Source organism: Macaca thibetana, chromosome 13, assembly GCF_024542745.1.
Source record: "Macaca thibetana thibetana isolate TM-01 chromosome 13, ASM2454274v1, whole genome shotgun sequence".
Lineage (NCBI taxonomy): Eukaryota > Metazoa > Chordata > Mammalia > Primates > Cercopithecidae > Macaca > Macaca thibetana.
Genome location: NC_065590.1, coordinates 60092336 through 60116200, shown reverse-complemented (window position 1 = coordinate 60116200; position 23865 = coordinate 60092336). Strand labels below are relative to the sequence as shown.

The following is a 23865-nucleotide window of genomic DNA, read 5'->3' as shown; positions in this document are numbered from 1 at the left end:
AGGTCTAGGGTGGACAGGGGGAGGTTTCCACTCCAGGCCCAGAATCTTTCTCTCCTGAGTGTCACACCCTGCGAAGGCAGGTTGAGTCAAGTTCTGTGTGTGCGGCTGTGCCTGGGGCCAGGAGTCTAGCCGTGAGCAAGAACTGGTGAACCAGATGGGGGCATATGGGCTGCGGTATGGGCCGGGTGGGGGAAGGACAGGAGAGGCCTGACCTCTCCTGGTGAGATGAGTCAGGGATGGTGCTGTAAGAAGGTGGTCCTGAATGGAGTTTTGAGGAGCTAGAAGGTGTCCAGGTTGACAGAGGGAACTGCAGCATGACCGAAGATGGGCCATGGTGACTATAGGGACCAGCAAGGGGTTCCATGTCACTGGAGAGAAGCTGGCCAGTTAGGCAGCCCCAGAAAGGAGTTTAGACTTTATCCCGATGGCCATAGTGATGGCTCGCAGCCCACTATCCCCTGAACAAGACGGGTCTGCACGGGCAGGCAGGCGGGTCCCCAGACCCTGCATGTGTCCAGCCAAGCTGCTTCCCACCCCTGCAGACTGCCTGTCCCCACTCCCTCCCATCAGAACCTCTCACTCCCACCAGAATTCCAGGTCAGCTTCCACTCGGGGATGTGCATTCTGTACTGCTGCTCCTTTCTGTTCTCCCCACAGACAGAGCCTCTGTGCCCCATCCTCTCACTCCCGAGCCACTCCTGCCTGGTGGAGGCTGCCCCTGTGGGTCCCCACCCGGGATGGCCAGAGCTGGGGAGCTACTGGAGGTGGCAAAGTGGGGCGGTACATTGCCAGGGATAGAACAAGGGCTGTATTCCTAGTTGGCTCAGGGGACTAGCTCCTGCCAACCCTCTCCCTAGAATTTCTTCTCTCTTCCTGTTGGTGGCTGTGTGGGCGGACTTCACTGGGAAGGAGGGGGATTTCTTGGCACCTTCTTTCTCCACTCCTCTCCTTCAACCCTTTGGAGCTCCTGAGTGGCTCCTGTTCCGCAGGCTGACTCCAGAACTCAGCCTTGCCGGGATTTCCGGGCATCCCGGCACCCTCTCCTGGGCCATCTGAGTCCATGGGGGCATGGGCAGCACTCACCAACTGTGGCAACGGGGCAGCCATCAGAACCCCTGACCACCAGTCTCTCAGTGACCAAGCTGTCCCCCAGAGTGAGTCACCTCCTTGGGTCTTGGAGGTGTTTTGGCTTCCGGAGGCCTCTAGGAGGACACACTCCAGCCCTGCACTGCGGGACACACCCAGAGCCTGTGGTCTGGAGGCCTCAGGGGCTTGGGCTGCTGCCTCCAGCCCCTCACCTGGAGGAGGGGAGAGCAGTCCTGCTCAAGGGAAGCTATGAGGCCCACTTGCTGCACAGGAGGGATGGGGTGGCTCTGATGAGGGAGATCTGGGTTTTTAGGGCTGGCAGCTCCTTTTTATTCTGTTAGGAAGGCTGAGTTCTTGGTCTTGAGGTCCTGTGTATGGAAGCAGAGGAGGGCAAGTCCCATTGCACAGAAGGAGACTCAGACAGAGGGAGGGAGATGCAGGAGAGAGCCCCATTTGGCAGAGGGGAATGGGCAGGAGAAGGGAGAATGCTGGGGGCAGCCAGCAGCAGCATCTGCCCAGAGCACAGCTCTGCCCAGCTCCCGCACAGCCCTTGGAGTGGGGATGGGGATGTGACTGTTTCTGGCCCCAGAGTGTCCTCTGCCTAAATCCCTGCCCTGTGGCTGCTCAGAGGCGCCCATGACCCCTGCAGTGGGGGAGCCTCTCCCCTTCCACCCTGTCTCTTTTGCCCCCAGCCTGCGTGTTGTCCCCAGGGTATAGAGGTGGGTAGAGGGGTGGGACCACCTGCACAGACCAAAGAACAAAAGAATCCCACATCCTTGATGGGGGGCTTCTGGCTTGGTGATGAGGAGCTCCCCTCTTGGAATTAGGCAGAATTTCCCACTCATACAGCACATTTCCCTCTCCTACCCCCACCCCCAGCAGCCATCTGGCAACTCTGTGAGCTACTGAAATCCTCGGCGCTGGATGCCAAGAGCGGAGTTCTTGAGTGTGGGGAAGCTCTCCCTGGGGAGGGACGGAGGAGAGTTTCCATGGTTGGAAGGAGCCTGGAGAGGGTCCAGGCTGGACACAGAGGGGAAGGGAAGGGGGGCTCTGGGAATGTCCTTGTCAAAGCTACTTGAAAGACTGAAGAGGAAGAGAAGAGGGCACTGGGGGCCACAGCCCAACCTCCCCACCAAGCGTCAAGCAGCAGAGCCACCTACCCAATCCAGGCACTTTCACATCTTAGCCGAAACTCTTGCTGTAATTGTGAGAATTGCAAACACACCAGGGACTGTTCCATAAAATGACTGGCCTGTGCTCCTCAAAAATGCCAGTGTCATGAGAGAAAGGTGGAGGGCCTCTTGCAGATGCAAGGAGATTAAAGAGACATGGCACCCAAATACAAGGTATGATCCTGGACTGGATCCTGGAATGAGAAAAAGTAACTGACTATAAAGGGCAATAATAATTCTATAGAGAGAGGAACATTGAGGAAGGGTTTTCGGTTATGAGACTATTCTTGCAACTTTTCTGTAGGCTTGAAATTTTGTAGAATAACAAATTTAATACCAGAAGCTTGACCCCTCAGAACTGCTCCCTCACCCAACCTGGGCTAAAGGTGGAAGATTTTCTCTCTTGGAGAGAGCCTTTGTGGAGATGAGAAAAGGCCGTTTCTGAGAGCGTGGCCGTCTTTCTGGTCTGGGTCAGTGGTGATAGTGTCTGGGCCAGCAAGGTGGGGGCCCCTCGAAGACGGACACCTACTTATCTGCTGTCCTCACTCTTACCCAAACAATGTCCTACCCACAGGCCACTCGAGACGTGGTGCTGAGCCGGGTGCCAGAGCAGGAGGAGGACCGGGCAGTGAGCTTGCAGAATGCTGCAGCCATCTATGACCTCCTGAGCATCACGTTGGGCAGAAGGGGACAGTATGTCATGCTCTCTGAGGTACGGCCCGCCATGCAGCCCATCCCACTCCCCAGAGTCAGGCAGTCTGTAAAGGAAATCAGATGGAGCCATTTGTCCCTTCACCTGTCCCTCCCCTGCCAGGCTGCTCTGCCGCTTTGACCTTGGCAAGTTGTACAAGTCTCAGCTTCCTCACTGGTGAAATATGGGCAGTTAGAGAACCCACCTCACAAGGTTGTTGGGGAGAGTGCATGTGAAAGGCTGAGAACAGCGCCATGCACAGTAATAATAAATGTTCCCTGCTATTTTTATTGCATGTCTATGTTTTGAAAGCACTTTCACAAATCTTACTCCATTTGCTTTTTGGTATCACCCTGTGAGATCATTCACATGTTAAGGAGGTGAACTGAGAGGGTGGGAGACTTGAGCAGGGTCACACAGCATGCCAGAGGCAGGAACTGGGTTTCTGCAGGGTGTCTCCCAGGAGCCAAGTGCGGGCCTCCTGCAGCCTCCCAAAGGCAGTGACTTGGGCAGTGACTACCCTGGAAGGGTGTGGGTGGCTGGGGTGTGAGGACCCCTGGTGAGTAAGTGCTGACTATCTCCCCTCCCCAGTGCCTGGAGCGAGCCATGAAGTTTGCGTTTGGAGAATTTCACCTTTGGTACCAGGTGGCCCTCTCCATGGTGGCTTGTGGGAAGGTAAGGTCCAGGGGGTGCTAGGGGTTGTACACTCACCCTCAGGGGGCTCTGCTGAGGTGGACGGAGGGGTTTTCTGGCCAGGGGAGAGGGTGGGGACTATCCTGCAGCTGGTTTGAACCTCCAGGAGAGTGAGGGGCGTGGGGTGGGCTACACAGACACCTTGTGTGAATTCCTGTCCACATGTGAGCTATGAGTGTGCCGGTGTGCAGGTGTGAGTCTCTGGATGCTTTTCTCTGCACGTGCGTACATGCACGGGAGCACTGTAACCTCTGTGCTGAAGAGCTAATAACGTGACGGCATGTGGCGGACATGAGGTGTATCGAGGGGAGGGAACGTTGTTCCATGTGGGCTGTAGCTCTCATCCTGTCCACTGAGCATGGCGTCAGGAAATGGCCTGCTTGTGGACTGGAGACTTGCCTCGGGGGAATCTTAAAGGGTGGAGCAGAGCAGCAGCACCCACAAGGGAGTTTGTAGGGAGTACTGCATGATGTATGGGGCCAGGAGCACCTGGATGGGGACAGGGCCCGGCGGGATGCTGCCCAGAGCAAGGAGCACCGGGCATGAGTTCGCTCTCTATCCACCCAGCTCCGGTGCCGTCACCCCTGCTTTCTGCTCCGATCAGAATTTTACTTACATAAGCCTCTATTTTAAGCAGTGACATGAAAGGAAAACCTTTCTGGAGCTGAGTTCTGAGGGTGTTGGGGCTGAGGATGCTATGAATGCAGGAAATAAGGTGGCATGAGCTTGCAGATTGTTCCAGGAGCTGTAAATATCCAAAGCCCTTTCATGGGGCTGAGGGAATTCCTCGCCCCCCTGGCCCATCTGTGCCACGTTCCATTTCTGGCCCCGCAGCCGTCTCTCAGGAGGGCCCTCCCAGCTTGCCAGTGCCTCCTCCACGCACGAAGGGTGTGCCAGCCAGCTCGGGGCCTCAGCAGCCGAGGCAGGCCAGGTCCTGGCAGGGAGGGGGAAGAGGAGCAGGTGCTGCAGCCTGACTGTGGGGAGAGGCTTTTTGGGGAGCCTTCCCTGTCCCCATCTGCTGGGCATGTGTCTTCCCAAACCTCTATACTCTCCCCCATCACATCGGACACCTCGCAGAACATCTTGAAGTCACAGCATGATCTCCTTGGCTTTGTGCTTAACAGGGTCTTGTTGAGGCTCAGGGAGAATTCAGAACACAGGGCAAGGCCCTGGCCCTTCAAGGGTTAGGGAGTGAGAGAAACCCTCCTACAGAACTGCAGGCAAAGGAGACAGCGTGGGCAATGGTGGAGGGGGTGGAAAAGATGAACTGGCAGTGGGGATGGGGACAGGAAGGTATTGAAGGCAGCGGTCAGCCTGGGGTAGTAGGGACAGGGCCGGGAGGAGGTGGGGCTGGAGCTTCCATGGAGCCTGGGCAGACAGCTCACAGTGGCATGGGCCTGTTCTTCCTACCTCTGGGAAACACAGAAAACCCGTCTAATCTTGGGACAGTGAGTACAGGTGGGAGAGGCCTAGGGCCAGAGCAGTGAGTCGAACCCTTCTGTGGGTCATGGACCCCTTTCAGGAGGTAAGAGAAGCTGAAGACTTCTGCTCAGAAAAATTAACTGCACATGCAAGTTAGCTTTAAATCCGAGAGAGGCTCCTAGAAGCTCTCCAGTCAGTCAAAGGTGTCGTGATAGCCTGGGAGGTAAGGAGTCTTCTGCCTCTGACTAGCTGGACTCAGAGAGATCCAGACACAGCCTGGCACCATCCCAGCATCTAGGGAGCTGGTTTCATGACTTGGCTCCTTCACAGACCAGCAAGGTGGCCCCAGGAGTGGGCTTGCATCAGGGAGTTGAGATTGGCCAGTTCCTCATGCATGAGGCTCCATGGGCTGGAGACACTGTGCGTTCGGTGTAGCAGGAGATTGTTCTGGAGAGCATTCTCCACCCGCTTTGGGAACCCTGCCCACCAAATCAGTCTGCCTGATTGTCCCAGGCAGCCCTCAGGGGTGGCCAGACCTTGCCTTTGCTGAAAGCGTAAGGTGGAATCGAGGGCCTGTATCTGTGATTGTGCCCGAAAGGCCTTCCAGAAGGTGAGTCTGGGCAGTTGAACCTGCAGGAATAATGGATGAGTTCCGTGGCGTGATTTAGGTCGTTCCTTCTCTTGGTCTCTGTGCGGCAGTTGCATTGGCTGTGTTGCTAGGTAACCAGCATGACAAAAAAAAAAAGCTGCTGCTCCGGCTGCTGAGTCCTCAGATGGCTCCTTAAATAGCAGCGTTTTTTGGTGTACATGGGGGTGGGGTGGAAGGGGGTGGAATGCAGAGGGTCAGGGTTAGAGAACCCTGTATGGCAAGGATCCAGAGTTTAGCAGCCATGAGAAGGAGGCTGAGAAGCCTGAGGCTTGCTAGGGTGTGGATGGAGGGTCTGGGGAGGGACTTGGAGTGGTGTTCCCAGGGCAGGGTCTCAGGAGGAGGTAGATAGCCTGACAGTGCCTTCAAGCCCCTCATACCCCCTGGCACCCGCCCACACTGGGTACGCTGTGGAGTCTCCCAGCCTGCAGGAGCCGGTCACCTGCTAACACCCTTTTGTGCTTGGCCTCCTACCCTCTTGTTTCCAGAGAGAGCCATGGGGGTGGTGGCCTTTGTTGTCTCTCCCACCCTTTCTGTGGGGTCCTTTGAGGAAAGAGCCATGGCCTCATCCCCTTTCCTGAGTGACCCCACAACCCCTAGCCCAGTACTGGGTTCAGAGCATACCCTTGGCAAAGACACCTGCAGTTGACCTAATAAGTCTGAGTCAAAGCCCAGGGAAATCTATCACGTCTGGGTTGAGAAAAGCTCTTCCTTAGATGGCGGGGAAAATGGGAGGCCAGCTGGAGGGAGGCGGGGTGTCCAGGGTGGACACAGACCATTCAGATCCTAGCTGTGCACCTGCCAGTTGCTCATACCCTGCTGTGGACAGGGGAGCCTCCTAGAGCCTCCATTTCCTTCTGTACCTCCAGAGCTGGGGGGATATGAGAGCTAATTAGTGGGGGATTGCTTGGCCCACAGTAGGGCCCAGTATATGGGAATTGTCATAGTTACACACAGGTACCTGCAAACCTGGAGGTCACACAGGTACAGGGGTGTACACACTGGGAGGATTACTGCTGAGTTTCCTGGAAAAGGTTCCAGCCCAGAGAGAGAGAGAGAGAGAGTGTGTGTGTGTGTGGGTGGGTGGGGGGGGGTGTGTGTGTGTGTGTGTGTTTGGGGTGGGGGGGCGGTGGGCAGGGAAACAGGAAACAGGCCTCCTTTCTGGCCACAGTGGTCATCATAGAGGCAGTGTAGGGTAGTGGTTAGAGCCAGGCTACGTTCAAACCTCAGCTCAGCCATTCATAGGCTGTGTGGCTTTGAACAAGCTACCTAACTTTGCATTTCAGTTTTCCCACCTGTACCAAGTAAAGTCAGAGTATCTACATCATAAGACTGCGTAAAAATTAAATCACTTGGTATTTAAAATGCACTTAGAACAGGGTTCTCCAACCTCTTTTCTGTAATGGGTCAGATAGTAGACGGTTTTGACTCTGCAGGCCCAACAGTCTTTTGCAACTATTCCACTCTGCTACCGTATCAGGAAAACAGCCATAGACAGTATGTAAATGAATGCACATGGCTGTGTTCCAGTAAAACTTTATTTACAAAAATAGAGTGCCAGATTTGGCCTGTTAACTGTGTTTTGTCAACCCCAGACTTAGGACAATGCCTGCATATCCCAAGATCTGGATAAGTGTTTGCTGCTGCTGTTCTTCTCATTACTGTTATTGGTAACATCCCTGTCTGGCCGTGGCTGCCCACCACCTCAGCCCTGCTTCACACTTGGCTGTCCTCAGCACGTCCAGTCTGAGCCCTGAAGCCTGGGGGGATCCTCAGATTCCTGTCTGGAGGTTCTCTCGGGCTCTGCCAGTTTAGAATATCTCCGCTTCCTCTCCGCCAGCCTTTATACGACCCCCAACCCCTGCCATTGGCCATGCCTCCGGAGTCCTTATTTATTATTATTATTTTATTATTATTATTTTTTGAGACACAGTCTCACTGTGTCACCCAGGCTAGAGTGTGGTGGCACAATCTCGGCTCCCTGCAACTTCCACCTCTTGGGTTCAGGCGATTCTTGTGTCTCAGCCTCCCGAGTAGCCGGGTGTGGACACACGCCTCCACAGCCGGCTGATTTTTGTATTTTTAGTAGAGATGGGGTTTCACCATGTTGGCGAGGCTGGTCTCAAATCCCAAGCTCAAGTGATCAGCCTGCCTCAGTCTCCCAAAGTGCTGGGATTGCAGGTGTGAGCCACTGTGCCCAGCCCTCATTTAGAGAGCCCCTTTCTACCTCTAAAATTTCTGTGCTTGAAATTTGAATTCCTTTTGGAGAGCTTCCATTTGTTGTCATGTTAGCGGTCATCATGTTACCTAAGGAGCAAGGGTGACAGCTTCTAATCTTCAGATGAGGAAACTGAGGCCCAGGGAGATTTCTCTGCCCTGGCCCTCTTCCTGGCTCCTGAGAGCAAAGGGATACAGAGCAAGGCTTGGTTGTTTGGGGAGCTCGCCCCACTGTGGGCCCTTGAGATCCAGGGCTGTGAGTGACAGTGTTTCCTGCTGTTTTTTCTGCAGTCAGCCTACGCCGTGTCCCTGCTGCGGGAGTGTGTGAAGTTGAGGCCCTCGGACCCCACTGTGCCCCTGATGGCCGCGAAGGTCTGCATCGGGTCCCTTCACTGGGTGAGTGAGCTGTGAGGGCAGGGCCCAGAGGCCTTCTGTGGGGAGGGTGGCAGCAGCTGACTGTGAGTGGGGTGTGCACGTCTTGGCATGTATGTGAGGGTGCATGTGGAAGGTGGAGAGGATGGGAGCTATCAGGCAGATGGGCCTGGGCAGGGAGAAAGTCTCTGAGAAGCCACCAGCCTCCATCTCCAAGGCAGGGTCCGCTGACTCAGGATGGTGTCTGGTTTGCGGTTCAGCCTTGAACTGTGGCCTCCAGAGAGTGAAATATAGGGAAGTAGAGGTGCCCCCCACCTGCCCAGCAGCAGGGTAGTAGGTAAGACCTTGAGTTACCTGGACCAGCCCCATCATTTCTGAGGCTTCAGATGATCTTAGCATCTAATCTCCAAGGGGTGCAAGGCACGATTCTTGGGGCAGAGCTGCTCTTGGCGACATGGGAAGGTGGTCTTTTCTGTAAGCCCCTCTCCTTCCTCTTGGCTCTAGCCCTCCAGGGCCCTGCCCTGTGCTCCGCTGCTTGCTTACTGCTCTCTGCAGAGGCAGCTGAATTGTTAGGAGGCTATGGCTCCAGGTATGCCCGCTCCCCAGTTGGAGGCCTTTACTGCAGGCACCTAAAGACCCCCATGAGATCAGCAGCTTGAAGTAGTGAAGGAGAACAGGGCCAGGAGCCCAGGTCCCCCGCCTTGCTGTGGTCCTCCTGCCCCGGGTCTGCTCAGAGGCTGCTCCAGGCCTATGGGGGCTCTTGGGCCACGGCACTGGGCCCCAGCAGTGGGGCCTCTGCGCAGGTATCTGTTCCAACTGGGGGCTCACTTCTGGACAATCTTTGCTTTCTTCAGTCCCAGTCAGCTTGCTGATTTCAGCCTCCTATTTCTACCCTCTCAAGCAACACAGAGCAAGTGCATCCTCCCTCCCACACAGTGGCTATCAGGCCCTTCCGCACCCACATGTCCCCAGTTCTTTCATCTGCTCTCTGGGCCCAGGGTCTCCTAAAGTGGGCACTTCCCCTGGAGATGGCCTCCCTGTCTTCCTGTTGGCCTGACACCTTCAGCCACCCCCTCACCATTGTGTGCCCAGCTTGTTCTAAGGCAGCAGGGGCCAGGCTCTGGGTGCATACAGCAGGTGCTTCATAATTGGCAACCTTTACAACTCTTCTTGCCACTTTCCCTCCTGTACACAAGCAAATCATGGATTCTGGGGAGGGAGGCAATGAGCCTTCCACAAATTCCATGTTCCAACCTTTCTTCCCTAGGATTGGAAACTGGCCCCATCCCTCTGCTGGGTCCCCTCCTCGTCATCGCAGCAGGGCTCGCCTTGTCTCTGCTCCAGGGAGTCAGTCCTCCCAAGCACAAAGAAGCTGGGTGAAAAGAGCACCTGTCCCCTTTTCCACCTGGTTCTCAGATCTCTGTGTCTGCAGTGCCCCATCCCCTCTGGCTGATCAGGAGGAGGGGAAAGTGTGGCATCTGGCTCGTGTTCTTTATGCTGTCGTTTAGGTTGGGGAGAATTACATGAGATCAATCCTGTAATAGGCTCTGGGCTTTTGGAAGGAGCAGTGTAATGAGGTAGTTAAGAGTTTCACTGCCCACCCACTGGGTACTCTAGAGTAAGGCACCTAACCTCACTGTGCCTCAGTTTTCCCATCTGTAAAATGGAAACAGTAAGTCATACGTCTCCTCAGGTGGGACATAAATAACCAAGTAGGGAGAGGGCTGGACAGGTCAGGGAGGCATCATGGAGGAGGCAGCCTCAGACTGGACTCAGAGGGCAAGGGAGGATACAGGAGGGTCAGAGCCAGGCCTTTGCTTTCCCCCGCCTCATGAGTATCAGGGAACCCTTGGTTCCCAGGTCTTTTGGGGAAGACAGTTGGCACCCAGAGGTAGGGAGACCTTGTGAGCAAGCACTTTAGATGCGGGCGGCCCATGGGTGCTGAGCATATGCAGCAGAGGATGGAGATATGAGCCCGAGTGTGCAGAGCGGGTGGGCTCCCCGACCCCAACTCAGGCCGCTGCTTGCTCCCTGGGCTTCTGAGAGGGGCCTCAAGCTCATCTCTGAGATGAAGCCCAAAATACCCATCTCTGAGGGGGTGTTGCAGGGGAGGGCATCTGTGCCCCTCAAGGCTGCCAGCTCTGAGGTAGCTGTGGGTCCACCCAGCCAACGGCCGCCCTTGCCAGGAAGCCCTAAATTTAGGTCTTCCCACCATGCAGGAGCTGTTTCCCTCAGCAGCATAATTACAGTAATTATGTGCATTCAGATTACATGGTAATAAAATTAGGATCAAATCAGTCCAAATTGAAATCAGATGAGTTAGGAGCAAAGTAATCAATGACAACATAAATAGAAAAGCCCAAAAGGAAACTTAAACATGCAGACTTGTCATCAGAATCGAGGAGAAGAAAGGGTGAGCTGTTTAACTTCGGCTGGGCAGCATATTTGGGTTTAGGGGCTAGTTTGAGCCAGGGTTTAAATCAGGCACAGGCTAGAGTGATGTCCCACGGATGGCCTGGGGGTGGACTCCTGGCAACCTTCCCTGATCTGGAAGCTTCACCCCCTGCACTTCCTACCTGTCTTGGATACAGATCACGTCACGTTGTGATCATCTGTGTTTCTTGAGTGCAAGAATTATCTGTCTTTTCTTTGAAACCCCAGCCCAGGGTTCAGTGCCTGGTGCTCGCTGGATGGATCCTTCTTGCTGATGGACACATTCACTTGGCAATGAATTCTGTCGTATGTGGCGCATGACTTCCCAACTAGATGGGGAACTTGCTCACTTGCCATGTCTCGCACTCTGACCCCCTCTCCCCAACAGGAAGCCTTCATATAGTAGGTGCTATACTAGTAACTGACCAAGCGACACACACCTCAACTGGCCACGAAGGGACAGGATGAGGGATCTGTATTTGGTTTGGGGGTTCTCCCAGCACTCTGCAGCTAATTCTTGCTCCCTAGGTGGCACTGTAAAGAGAGCAGGCTGTGGGGTATCCAAGGGTTCTGAGAAGGTAGGCAACAAGCTCCCCACAAATTTCGTGTTTGAGCCCCTTCTCGAGGACTGGAAACTGGCCCCATCCTTCTGCTGGATTCCTGCCTCACCATCCCTAGTTTTACAAACAGGGTCAGCCCTGTACTCTCTGTTCCCGAGGCCCACAGTGAAAAGAATGGGTCTGCCTGGCAGGCAGGGGGTGTTTGTGCATGAGACGGGGCACAGATCCCAAAAGGCGGCTCACACCCCCTTCGTCTCCTGCCTTCGCAGTTATTCTGGCTCACGTCAGCCCCCAGCAGGCCCCGCCAAGCCCCATGAGCAGGGGACAGAAATCTGGGGGTGGACAATTTGGCCTGGGTTGCAGGAAGGGAGGCTGAAACTAGGACATTTGAAAAACGAGTTGTGCTGGGTGAAGCTGGACTGGGTGGCCACATGCCCAGAGGCGGAGCACCTGCTGTTCCCACGTCCTGTCCTCATGCCCAGAGCCACTGTTGGATACCCCACACCCGGTCTGGGTCTGAGAGCAAGGTTGTCTCTTGGAGATTGTGGCAGGCAGAGAGACGTGCATGGTCACGTGCTGGCTGGCTGATTCGGGGGTTTACACCAGGGTGGGAGTAGCTGAACAGGGTTGAGTTTGGAATGGGAGAGCACTGACCCTGCGGCTTAGCCTGAAGCTCCCTTTGGTGAGGGAGGGCTTCCCAGGCTCTGACTCAGTGACGCCAGAACTGAAATCAGAGAGGCCTGCATGGCAGCCTCCTGCCTTGGCATGCCCAGCCTCCTGCCGGGGTCCCTATATTTGCAGCAGAAGGAAAGAGAGATGTAAATATTTTTTTGTATCTGAATTCATTTAACTTAAAAAGTTGAAACCTTTACAGGAGGCAAAGAGGATAGGCTATGCATGTGTGGTGTCACACAGACAGGAGAGGTGTTGCAAAATGGAAACAGGGCATGCTCATCATTGGAAGGGTCTCTGATGCCATCTCTCACCTCCTTCCTGAGGAAGGCAGCAGGGGATAGTGGAAAAGTGCATAGGCTTTGGAGGCAGAGATGGTAGAGTTCAAATCTCTGCCTACCCATGTACTCCCACTTACTAACTGTGTGACTTTGAGGGAGTAATTTACCCTGTCTGTGCTTCAGTTTCCTCATCTGTAGCCTGGAAATAATCATGTCCACCGTTATAGGGTAGCTGTGAGTATCAGAGATGACATGAAGAGTGCCCCCACGTAGCACGCTGCGGGTACCTGAATGGTAGCTATCACTATTGTAGCCCCTTGAAAATAGCAGGCACACAGAAAGGATGCACCTTTATGTTTTTGACTTCATTTTTCGAATTCAGGGGTGGGTAGAGCCAGGAAGATGGATTAAGTGTTGATGAGGCAGGGGAGAGAGAATGCCAGCCCTCCTGCCACCAGCTTGTAGAAATTGGAAGAGTGCCTACTCCTCCCAGGGAGAAAAAAAGGGGATTTTTTCACCAGAGCAGCTAACAGCAGGTTCCGGGCTCTGTGGGAAGGAGCTAAGGAGAAACTGGAGGTGCTCTTAAAAACTCTGCAGGCTCAGAAATGAACTTTCTCTAGTTCCCAGAAAGAGAGGAACGAGGGTGAAGATTTCCTCTTTGGCTCACTGCAAGGTGAGGTAACCCTTGAAATGGAAGGCAGTCCTGTGAATTAGCAGAGTGTGTGAGCAAGAGGCCAGTCTGTGTAGGGACCAAATTCAAGACACTGGAGAGACAGAGAAACTTGTAAAGTCACAGGAAATTTTTCCTTACTTATGTAACACAAAAACAAAGGAGCAAAACATTATGTCCTTCGATGCATCCTTTTTCCAGAGGGTCAGAGAGGAGAAACATGAAAACCTACAGAGGGCTGTGAATCAGCATCGGGAGACTGGGGTTGGAAACACAGCTCTGCCACTTCCTAGACAGGTGACCTTGGGTAGGTCGCTTCAGCTCAGCTCCCTGTGCCTCCGCGCCTTCTGCTGTGAAACACCGATGCCATCAGGTAGCTGTGGTGCTGTGAAAATGCCAGGGGAGGCCTTCATCACTGTAGAATTGCAGATGAGAAGGCGGGGAAAGATCTTCACCTGGGTTTTAATGGCGAGGTTCCATGGCTGCCCTAGATAAAGAAGTCATTCAAGAGCAGTGTATCATTGGGAGAAGGAAGGTTGAAGAGAACTCTGGAAACTCCTCACCCTAGAAGTATTTTGATGAGCAAGGAGGGCCCGGTGCTGTAACCTGAGCTTGCTGCAGAAGCAGCAGCCTGGACTACAGAGCCACCAGCTGTTAACTTGGAGGCCACAAGGAGGAAGTGTCTGGAGACAGGAAAGGGCACATGAGGTGCTAGGCAGGGAGGAAGACGACTGGAGTAGAGCAGAAGGGCCAGCGCTGGACCACTCCGCAGCCATCTGATTAGAGCAATGTTTCTGGATCGCAGGTGGAGCCCATTCGTGGGTTGTGAAATAGGACTCTTAAAAAAAAAAAGAGAATTTGAGGCCAGGCGAGGTGGTTCACACCTGTAATCCCAGCACTTTGGGAGGCCGAGGCAGGTGGATCGCCTGAGGTCAGGAGTTCGAGACCAGCCTGGCTAACATGGCAAAACCCCATCTCTACTAAAAATGACAAAAATTAGCCAGGCGTGGTAGCAGGCACCTGTAATCCCAGTGACTTGGAAAGCTGAGGCAGGAGAATCGCTTCAACCCAGGAGTCGGAAGTTGCAGTGAGCCGAGATCGTGCCACTGCTCCCCAGCCTGGGCAACAATAGCGACACTGTCTCAAAAAAAAAAAAGAAAAGAAAAAAAATTTTTGAGACTGGTGTGGTAGCTCATGCCTATCATCTCAACATTTTGGGAGGCCAAGCAGGGAGGATCGCTTGAGCCCAGGAGTTCCAGACCAGCCTGGACCACATAGTGAGACCCACCCTGCCCCCTCTCTAAAAAAATAAAAATAACAAAATAAAAATAAAAAAGTTAAAAATCAGCCTGGTGTGATGGTGCAGCCTCCCAGCTACTTGGGAGGCTGAGGTGGGAAGATCACTTGAGCTCAGGAGGTCAAGGCTGCAGTGAGCCATGACCATGCCACTGCACTCCAGCCTGGGCTACAGAGCGAGACCCCATCTCAAAAATGAAATAAAACCTTGAAATAAACTGTAGATTATCAGAGAATAGGACAAGAAATACTCCAGTGTATTACCCAGTGGGGTGAGTGGACCCTGGATAGGGGATAGAAAGCTCGACCAGCTCAGTATAGTGTACTGTGTGGGGCTGCAGAGGTGCCAACTTATCCACATGTAGAGTCACTCCTTCTCGGTGGCTGAGGATCTGGCTGAGAGACAAAAGGCAGACAGTAATGTCTACTCTCTGGATTCCAGAGGGTCTTTGATGCCACTTCCCAATTTGTCAGATCATGTAGCTATGAGGAACCAGGACTATACTCAGATGACACTTGCCATCTGAGATTTAGGCTGAGATTTAAAACCCTGGAAGATTAAACAAATTGTATAATACATATACAAAATATGTGTGTGTGTATATATATAAGTATATATGAGTATTGTAATTGATATACATATATATATGTGTATATCTATATATATTGAGATATATATAGATATATATATGAGCCTGGCTAGGTGCAGTGGCTCACTCCTGTAATCCTAGCACTTTGGGAGGCCAAGGCAGGTGGATCACTTGAGGTCAGGAGTTCGAGACCAGCCTGGCCAACATGGCGAAACCCAATCTCTACAAACAGTACAAAAATTAGGTGGGCATGGTGGCACACACCAGTAATCCCAGCTACTCAGGAAGCTGAGACACAAAAATCACTTGAACCTGGGAGGCAGAGGTTGCATTGAGCCGAGATCACACCACTGTACTCCAGCCTACTGGGTGACAGAGTGAGAGTCTGTCTCAAAAAAAAAAAAAAAAAAGAAAAAAAAGCTGACCGGGCGTGTTGACTCATGCCTGTAATCCCAGCACTTTTGGAGACCAATGCAGGTGGATCACCTGAGCTCAGAAGTTCGAGACCACCCAGGGAAACATGGTGAAACCTTGTCTCTACTAAAAATACAAAAAAATTAACTGGTATGGTGGTGTGTGCCTCTAGTTCCAGCTACTTGGGAGGCTGAGGCAGGAGAACCACTTGAACCCCAGAGGCGAAGGTTGCAATGAGCAAGGTTGCACCACTGCACTCCAGCTTGGGCTACACAGTGAGACTCCATCTCAAAAAAAAAAGCTTATATTATTATATTAAAGCTTATATATATATAAGAAAGTGTAGAGATATCATATGAAATATACAGTTATATATCTACATATGTAAATATAAAGATACATGAGTTACAACTATTAATAATAGTTAATATTTTTTTAAGCACTGCTGTGAGCGTTGCCCTGTCTTATCTCATCCTGTCCTCCCAGCACCTCATCCAGGGAGAGACACTGTTGTTATCCCCGTTTTACAGAAGAGAGAGGCAAGCACAACAAAACAAAGTGACTTGCCCAAGGTTAGCAAGTGACCAGCCAGGATTTGGACCAGGGTAGTTGGCCCCAGAGCTTGTGTTCTTAGCCGCTAGGCTGCCCTGCCTCTTTGCATGAAGCACCTACTCATGGATGTGGGGCTGATTCCAGAGTTGGGTGGGATTATAGTATCTCAAAACAGAGGTGGCAGAGTCAAATTCTCAAGGGCTTTTGGATTTCCACTCTTGTGACATTATTCTTCCCTTTTGCCAGCTACAGTACCCATGTATATTAATACTGTGTGCTATTGTATTATATATTGTCATACTTAATGGAATTGATCATACTTTTTTTCCTTTCTAATCACTGCTGTGACTCTGCATGCAAAAAGCCTGCCTTGTGGTATGGTAATAGAAATCAAAATTGTGGCCAGATGTGGTGGGTCACACCTGTAATCCTAGCACTTTAGGAGGCCGAGACAGGAGGATTGCTTGAGCCCAGGAGTTCAAGACCAGCCTGGGCAACATAGTGAGACACCATTTTCTATTTAAAAAAACAAAAAGAAATTAAATTATGTTGGCCATATAGGGAGATGGTACATTAAGCCTTGGGATTTTGATTTGAGGCAAATGCTGACACCATGCTTAGAGACAGTTTTAAACTACGTGGACAATGCTGGCAAGTACTGGAGAAGGAATGCTACTAATCTCGGGGTCAGAGTGGATCACAAATTGGACACACTAAGGATGTATGTCTTCACTTTGTAAAGCTAAAGGGTGATGAGCTCTTTTAATCCAGAATATGATATATATGAACTGGAGAACAGATACTTTGCCAGTATTTGCTGAGCTGTGTTCCTGGTACCCTCGCTGCATGGGTTGCAGGAGCTGAAGCTGGCATTTGCTGAGCAGAAGGACATGGCCATGGGAAGAATATGTATTCATGGAGTGCAGCAGGTGTCTGGATTCTTTTTATAACTTGTGCTTATAAGAAAGCTTGTTCTGTTTGAATGGAGCCTCATAATGCCTGAGATAGTGTGTGAGATGAGCCTCATCAGCCAGGGGTATATTAGGAAAGAAAGAGGATGCTATTTGCTTACTTTCCCCTCCCTTGTTGCCTCCTGTTCTACCTCTGCCACCTCCTGGGGTAACTACAGCCATGTGATAAGCTCTTGGAGTTCTAATAGCCCTACGTCAGCACCACACAGTGGGGCCTTAACTAGGGGCCACCTGGTCCTGCCAGCTCCTCAACCAGGCCTAGCACAGGGCCTGGTGCTACAGAAGCCTCAGTGGAGGGCTCGGGGGAGGAGGGAGGAGCAGGGGTCCAACCTGCCATTTTGCAAATGAGGACCTTGAGACACAGAAACTGAGTGTGTTCTTCAAGCCCCACAGCTGTCAGGTGCTGAGCCAGGACTGGAGCCTGTCTGGGGCTTGTCTTCCAGTGCTCTTCTCACCATGTGGCTCTGGCTTCAGGCCCCGGCAGCCCTCCTGAGTCCTGCTGCTGCGTGGCCCAGGAGACAGATCTTAGCATCTATAGCCTTGGGTCCACCCGGCCAGCTGAGGCTGAGCTTTAGACAGCTGTGGGGTTTCCCCAACTATGGCCTTCTATGAACCCTGGGTTCTCAGGCCTATTGGTGCCAAAGGCAGAAACCCAGCTCCCCAGACACCTTCATCCTTCCAGTGGCCAGCCCAGCAATCAGGAAGCAGCCCACTGCCCAGGCTGGCAGCTTGAGCTCGCCCACGAGGTGGCTGGAGGGCTGCTGTGGTCAGCTGAGTCGGGCATGGTGGGCAGACAGTCCCTCCCGCCATCTCCCTCCAGGCCATCATGCAGCTTCCTCGGCTTCTCTGTGCCTTGGTGTTGTTTTCTCCCCTGTGCTCTTCCAGTTTGCACATAGCTGACCCTGGCTAATAGCCTCTGTCTCATGATCTCAGTTCCTAACTCCAAGGAGAGAGAATCCACTGCTCCTCTTCTAGCTGTGGCTAGTGGTCAGGCGCCAAGATACCCAGAGCTGCCCATCTCCTGCTAGGGGGATGGGCCAGAGCAGGGATGGGGGCCAGGCAGGGGCAGCGCTGGCTTTGGGGCCAGGAGCCAACTTGGGTTTGAATCTCATTCCCTGGTCTCATGACTCTGTGAGCCTCTGGCCAGGAGAGATGCCCATGGCTGGGGGCTTTGATGTCTGGGTGGCCCTGAAGGGTTTGCATATGGCATTCAGTCCCTTGCTGTGGGTCAGCACCAGTCTTAGTGACAGAGGAAGCATCCCTGCCCTCTCTGGAAACTGGCATTTTCAGTGACATGAACTTGGGCACACTACTATACCAGGCATGCCATTTCCTGGGTTGGATGGGAGGAAGGGGGCCTTTTTTGGAGGCATGTGTGCCATGAGTGGGCATGACCAAGGCCCTGGCGTTCCCCTACCCCCTAAACCGGCCTGACTCCTGTGGGGACCCAGAGTGTCCCCAGGCCCGCCTTGTGTGTGCCCCTTTGTGTCCCATGTCATGTGTGATGATGTGTGCACATGTGACCCATACCGGTTGGTCCATTTCCAACTGGAACAGTCCCTCCTGCTCCCAGGACAAAAACAGCCCCAGGCCTTTTTCCCCTGAAAGTTTGAGCTCCTTGTCTCAGAGAGGGAGCGAGCTCATGGACGGGGCCACAGTGGCTGCCTGCCTGCTCCATGGGGCTGGTGACATCCAGCAAGACACGTGTTCCTGAGGCCCAGCCCCAGACCCCTGCCTGCCCCCGCCCTGGCTTCCCTCTCTGCCGAGCAGGACAGGCACAGACACAGGCCCCTACAGAGGCCATGGGAGGAAAGGAGCTGGCCCAGACTGGCCTGGTCTTGGGTTCATGCTCTCAGCAGAACAAGCTCTGGGGAGCTGGGATCTCTGGGGCAAGGGAAGCTTCTCCCTGTGAGATACGTCACTTCCTAACTCCAGGGACAGAGAATCCACTGCCCCTCTTCGAGCTGTGACCAGTGGTCAGGCGCTGTGACCTTGAGCACAAGCTTCTGTTTCGGGAACAGGTCCAGGGAGCCACTCACCGGTAGAGGAAACTCCAACCCCACCCCCATGACCTCTGTTTCTCCTCTTTGCAGCTGGAGGAAGCAGAGCGCTTTGCCATGATGGTGATCAGCCTCGGAGAGGAAGCCGGGGAGTTCCTCCCCAAGGGCTACCTGGCGCTGGGTCTCACCTATAGCCTGCAGGCCACCGACGGTGAGTGCCAGGCCCCAGGAGGCTTCTGCTTGGGGATGGCTCAGGCTTCCTAACTGCCTCGGAGGTATCTTGTCCTACCAGCGCCCATCCCCTCAGGCCATGCCTCCATAGGCACCCTGCACTCCTCTGGGACAGATGCCCATGTGTGTACACACACACACACACATGCATACACACACTCACGCCCCTCCAACCCATTTCCACTGTTTCGCCCGGACTGTTGCCACCCTCAAACATGCCTTCCTCTCCCCTCTTCATGGACCCAGTTCCTCCCACCCCTCAAGGCCCAGCCCCAGCTCCAGCAAAGCCCATACTGATCTTCTCTGTGGAACTCCTGCTTCCCGTCTGTAATGCGCCATCAGCCTTCCACCGCCCAGTGTCTCCATTCTGGTTCTCATAAGCCTGCCCTTACCCTCAGCACTGCTATGACCTTCTGGAGCCTTTTAAATCCTCCTCAATACATGGCATAGGGCTGGGTACACAGCAGGTGCTTAATAACTACTTGTGCTCGGCTAATGGATTCTGCTCCTTCCTGCCCCACACCTGGCCTTCTCTCGCCAACCCTGCCAGCTCAGCCATGTGTCTCACCCCGTCTATCAGGCAGCCACCTACTTTCATCTCCTGATAGCTTGCTTGAGGGATGGGGAGTGATGGGCCACCACCCAGACCAAACCTGGAATAGTAATCAGCCCATGCCCACCTCCCCCAAACGCCAGTCGCTGGGAGCAGCAGTCATGGTGACATCAGGTATAAATGAACCCTACATAAGGAACACCTGGGTCTGCACATGCTGCTCAAGTGAGGGAGTCATCAGCCCCTTTGTCAAAGTCTACTTTGAGCAAGACACCCTCCTTGTCCCTTTAACTCTACAAATAGTGGTTGTTGTCTAAGCTTTCGAATCTGGGGAGCTCTGACAACTGTCAATGCTTGGTCCTCGCCAGTGGGATTCTGATCAGGTTTGGGAGGGGCCTGGATACAGTCATGTTAAAGCTTCCTGGGTAGTGAGTTGAGTGTGCAGCCAAGGCTAAGAACACCTGCCCTGCTGCATTTAAAATAGGATGCAGTTTACCAGAAAGGTGCCTGGTTTGGGTTCAAGCTTCCTAGTGGGTCAGGAAGCCTAGAAAAGTATGTGGCCAGGCAGAGGTGGTAGCCTCTCTCTCAAGATTTGGGCCTCCTGAGTGGGATGCCCATGTCGTGGAACGCTTGTAGGCATCGGCCTTTGAAAGGGTTAAGGTGGTTCAGGTGGTGGAGAATGCAATGCAGTAGAAGCAACTGGCATGCCAAGGAATGTGCTAGAGGCCAGGGCATTGGCCCGGCTGCCAGAGTTTGAGGTTTGCCAGATGGGGCCCTGGTGGGGCCTTTATCTGCAGAGCTGTGTGCTTTGAGGATGGTGCAGGGCTGGGCCGGCACCCTTCAGTGACCCCTGATGGCTCAGTCTCTGTCCTGTCCCCTGCAGCCACCCTGAAGTCCAAGCAAGATGAATTGCACCGGAAAGCACTGCAGACACTGGAGAGGTGAGTAGGCTCCCACCTGCAGCAGAGACCCCTCTTGCCTTTGGTGGCACATTCACAAGCTTTACCTCGTTGAACCCTCTGATGTGGGCAGAACAAACATTTCTATCTCCATTTTACAGATGAGGAAACTGCACACAGCAAGCAGGGATATTCGTTTGGGGTTGGGCGGGCAGCCAAGCCCTGCCCTCAGCTCTAGGGGGGCTCCAGCAGCCACCAGGCTCAGTTCCTGGTCTCCCAGGGCTCAGGGGTCTAAAATGGGAATAGTAACCCATTGCTGTTGTAGTAATTACAGGAGATAAAGCAGGAAAAGCACCTTGCACTGTATCCTATATGTAACAGGGGCTCAAAAATGGCATTTGCCTCCCTCTAGCTCCTCCCCAGCCACCCCTCCCACTAAACCCACCCACCCCTCCCACCACCCCGAGCCCTTACAGAGATTTCCTGGCAGATGCTCAGAGCAGCGGGGCCAGTTTCTCTGCCCTGGTGCCTGACTTGTCACTCCCTCTCTGCCCATGGGATGTGTATTCATCCCATCGTCTTTCTCCTTCGGCGTCTGTCACCCCAGATGGCCCCTACCTCAGCGAGTGCCAGCCCCCTCAGGCCCACCGTCCCTGCCTTGGGCTGCCTGTGGGCTGTCTGCCTTGGTCTTCATCTGCTAGCTAGACGCCCCTCTGAGACAGAGCCTGGCAGAATCCCCCACTGTTGCCTCATAGTGCCCAGCACAGGGCTCGCATGCTGGAGGCCTGAGTCACACGTTGGTCACTCAACCCCTGGTGCCTGACTTGTCACTCCCTCTTCCCATACAGGGCTCAGCAGCTGGCACCCGGTGACCCCCAGGTCATCCTCTATGTCTCACTGCAGCTGGCCCTCGTCCGACAGGTAGGTTGTCCCTGTTCCTAACCCCCGGGTCCCCGGGGATGCTGATCTTCTCCTGGAAACCCAGCTTACTATCTGTGTGACCCTCTGCAAGTGACTTCACCTCCCTGAGCTTGTTTCCTTATCTGTCATGTAAGCCCTTTGAGCCCTCATCAGAGGGTCCCAGTGAGGATGAGGTCAGGGAATGTGGGTAAAGCCGTGGCAGATACACAGGAAGGGCGTGTTCTCCGCCTTCACTCCCCCTACGACATTTCAGTGGCCTGAGATGCGGATGAGTGACCACCTGTCACTCATCTGTTTGTATCCTCGCCTTCCACTGCCTTTTCCCCAAGGGTCTTGGGGATAAAGTGGTGGGCTCATGGAGCTGTTGCAGGATGGGCTTTCTCTATGACCCCCAAGCTACTCCTTCACTGTGTGGACACCACCATCAGGCCTTGACCTCTGGGGCCCCATAGGGGCCTCCTATCTGCTCACTGCCTTAGCCCCAGGACCACCCCCACTATGACTCTGCAGGCAGACCCGCCTTTTCCCCAAGGGTGCTGAGAGAATGTTGGTGTGTCCAGGACTCCCCACCTCAGGTCCTTCAGAGCCTCCTTTACTTTCCCGTGGCATCTCAGCCTGCAGGCTGGTACTCTGGGCACACACACACAACCTCTAAAACAGGACCTCTCAGGTGGCTTGACCCTGATGCCTACCGATGCCCCCCACCTGAGTGCCCGGGGATTGCAGACAAGCCTTTGGCTCCCACAGTGCGGTCTTCTCGCCTGCGTCACCCAGGAAATGGGCTGAGCTCCAGGCTGGTGGAGGGAAGCCCACAGAAGCCCATGTACTTGCTGTCAGGTGGAGGGCAGCCCTGCCTGCTGGGGGTGCTGCTGTGTCCCCCATACCAGCCTGGGGAAGCCCTACCTTCGAAGGAGGCACGCCACAGCAGTCCCATTTTTTACCCGAGGACACCACTGAGGCCAAGCCAGCATAGAACCCAGGCCTCTGATCCACAGCCCGCGGGGTCTAGGTACCCTGCTCCCCTGACCCTTTTGGAGATGGGGCCCTGGGAGCGTGCTCACCGGCTGGGGCTTAGTCTTATGGTCAGCTTGGTGAGCTGCGTTCCTCCTGCCTCTGGGGCAAGCCAGGCTCTGCCTTGCGTCAGCCTGACTCCTCCTCTCATCACAGTTACTCTCAGTACTGGGACCCCCTCCCTGTCACCCTATGCCTAGACCCTTATTCCGGCACCTGTGTCTGTCCTGACCTGAATTGTCACTCTGTTTCTGAGGCATTCTGTCTCCCTCTCCAGGTCCTTCTGTCTCAATCATTTTCTCCCCAACAGCCCTGATGCCATTCCGGCTGTTGTTTCTGCTGTCGTTGGCAGCTTCGCTCCCTTCCTCTTGCACCACTCCTCCCCCTGTGACTCCCTCCATCCTCCTCCACCTCTAGGCTGCACCCCCACCCTGTCCCCACTCCTCACTCCTGACCCCAGGTCCTGGACAGGCACGGGGTACCTCTGTGCCCCTCCGGGAGCATCCCTCCACTCCTAGGAAAGCCAACAGAAAGACACCTGATACCACTTTATTTTTAGTTCTCTGTAAAAGAACCAGTGCTTTTCTTGCTAACCAAGGGAATGATAAACCTTTGGTGATGCATTTTTTGACCTGTTCAATTACTCACCCCTCTCTAATGAATAGCATCCATCCTCTTAGAGAGATGGCGGGCCAGGCCAGTGGAGCCTAGCGCCCAGTTTCCTTGGAGACCTCATTTTGGCAGCCTCAGGGAGTTGAGAACTCAAGAACTCCCTGAATGGACAGTCCTAGCCTGCCTGGGTCTCTGAGGCCCCCAGCCGGCCTATCCTGCCCAGAGCACGTCTGGCTGGCCGGCACAGTGATGGCTATGGATTTGGATACGTAGCCCAGGATAATCGGGTCTGCTCTGGCAGAGTCACCAGCACAGGAGCAGCCTTAGGGCCACCAACAAGCTGAGCCAGTGGCCCCAGTGATCTTAGTGTCCTCCTCATATGCTCCTTGACCTATCCACAAAGTAAGGTGCCCAGGGGAGAACTCTGGGCCTGGCACTGGTGCCCACAGCCTGCACAGAGGCCAGGCTGGAGACCAACACAAAAGCCAGGCAGACTGGGGACCCAAGGCACCACCAGAAGGGTGGAAGGCTGGGTTTGAGGTTTGGCAAGAAGCAGGACTCTTAAAAAGAGACTCATGAGGTTCCTGCAGGGATGGAGCCCTGACATGGAGAGAGTCACAGGAGCTAATGCAGCTCCCAGGCCTAAGAGCACGGAGGAACAAGTGCCTTCAGGCTGGAAGGAAGGGTCTTTCCTCTTCCTTAGTTTTCTGGCTTTGGGGCTTGAAGAGGGAAACTCACACTTCAAAAGTGTTTGTTCCGCCAGTACTTTGCAAGGCATTTTTTATAGTGTCTCATCTCCATGGACACTGAAATAGGTTTAACCATTATCCTCATTTTGGAGCAGAGAAACTGCAGCTTAGAGAGGTGAGTCTTCTTGCCCTAAGATACCAGCTGGGAAGT

At 53.8% G+C, this 23865-nt stretch overlaps 1 protein-coding gene across 4 annotated transcripts in view; it reads left to right on the top strand.

Annotated features, from left to right (window-relative positions):
- The window catches only part of TTC7A (tetratricopeptide repeat domain 7A), a 156971-nt gene that overhangs the window by 83876 nt on the left and 49230 nt on the right, over positions 1 to 23865 (top strand). For 3 of the 4 annotated variants that reach the window (XM_050754727.1, XM_050754726.1, XM_050754729.1), the window contains 6 exons: positions 2833 to 2970; positions 3541 to 3624; positions 8219 to 8323; positions 18832 to 18949; positions 20406 to 20463; positions 21270 to 21342. In XM_050754727.1, coding sequence (XP_050610684.1) covers positions 2833 to 2970; positions 3541 to 3624; positions 8219 to 8323; positions 18832 to 18949; positions 20406 to 20463; positions 21270 to 21342 — 576 coding nt within the window. The remainder of the gene's footprint in view (positions 1 to 2832; positions 2971 to 3540; positions 3625 to 8218; positions 8324 to 18831; positions 18950 to 20405; positions 20464 to 21269; positions 21343 to 23865) is intronic. The other variant, XM_050754728.1, reaches the window with a different exon arrangement.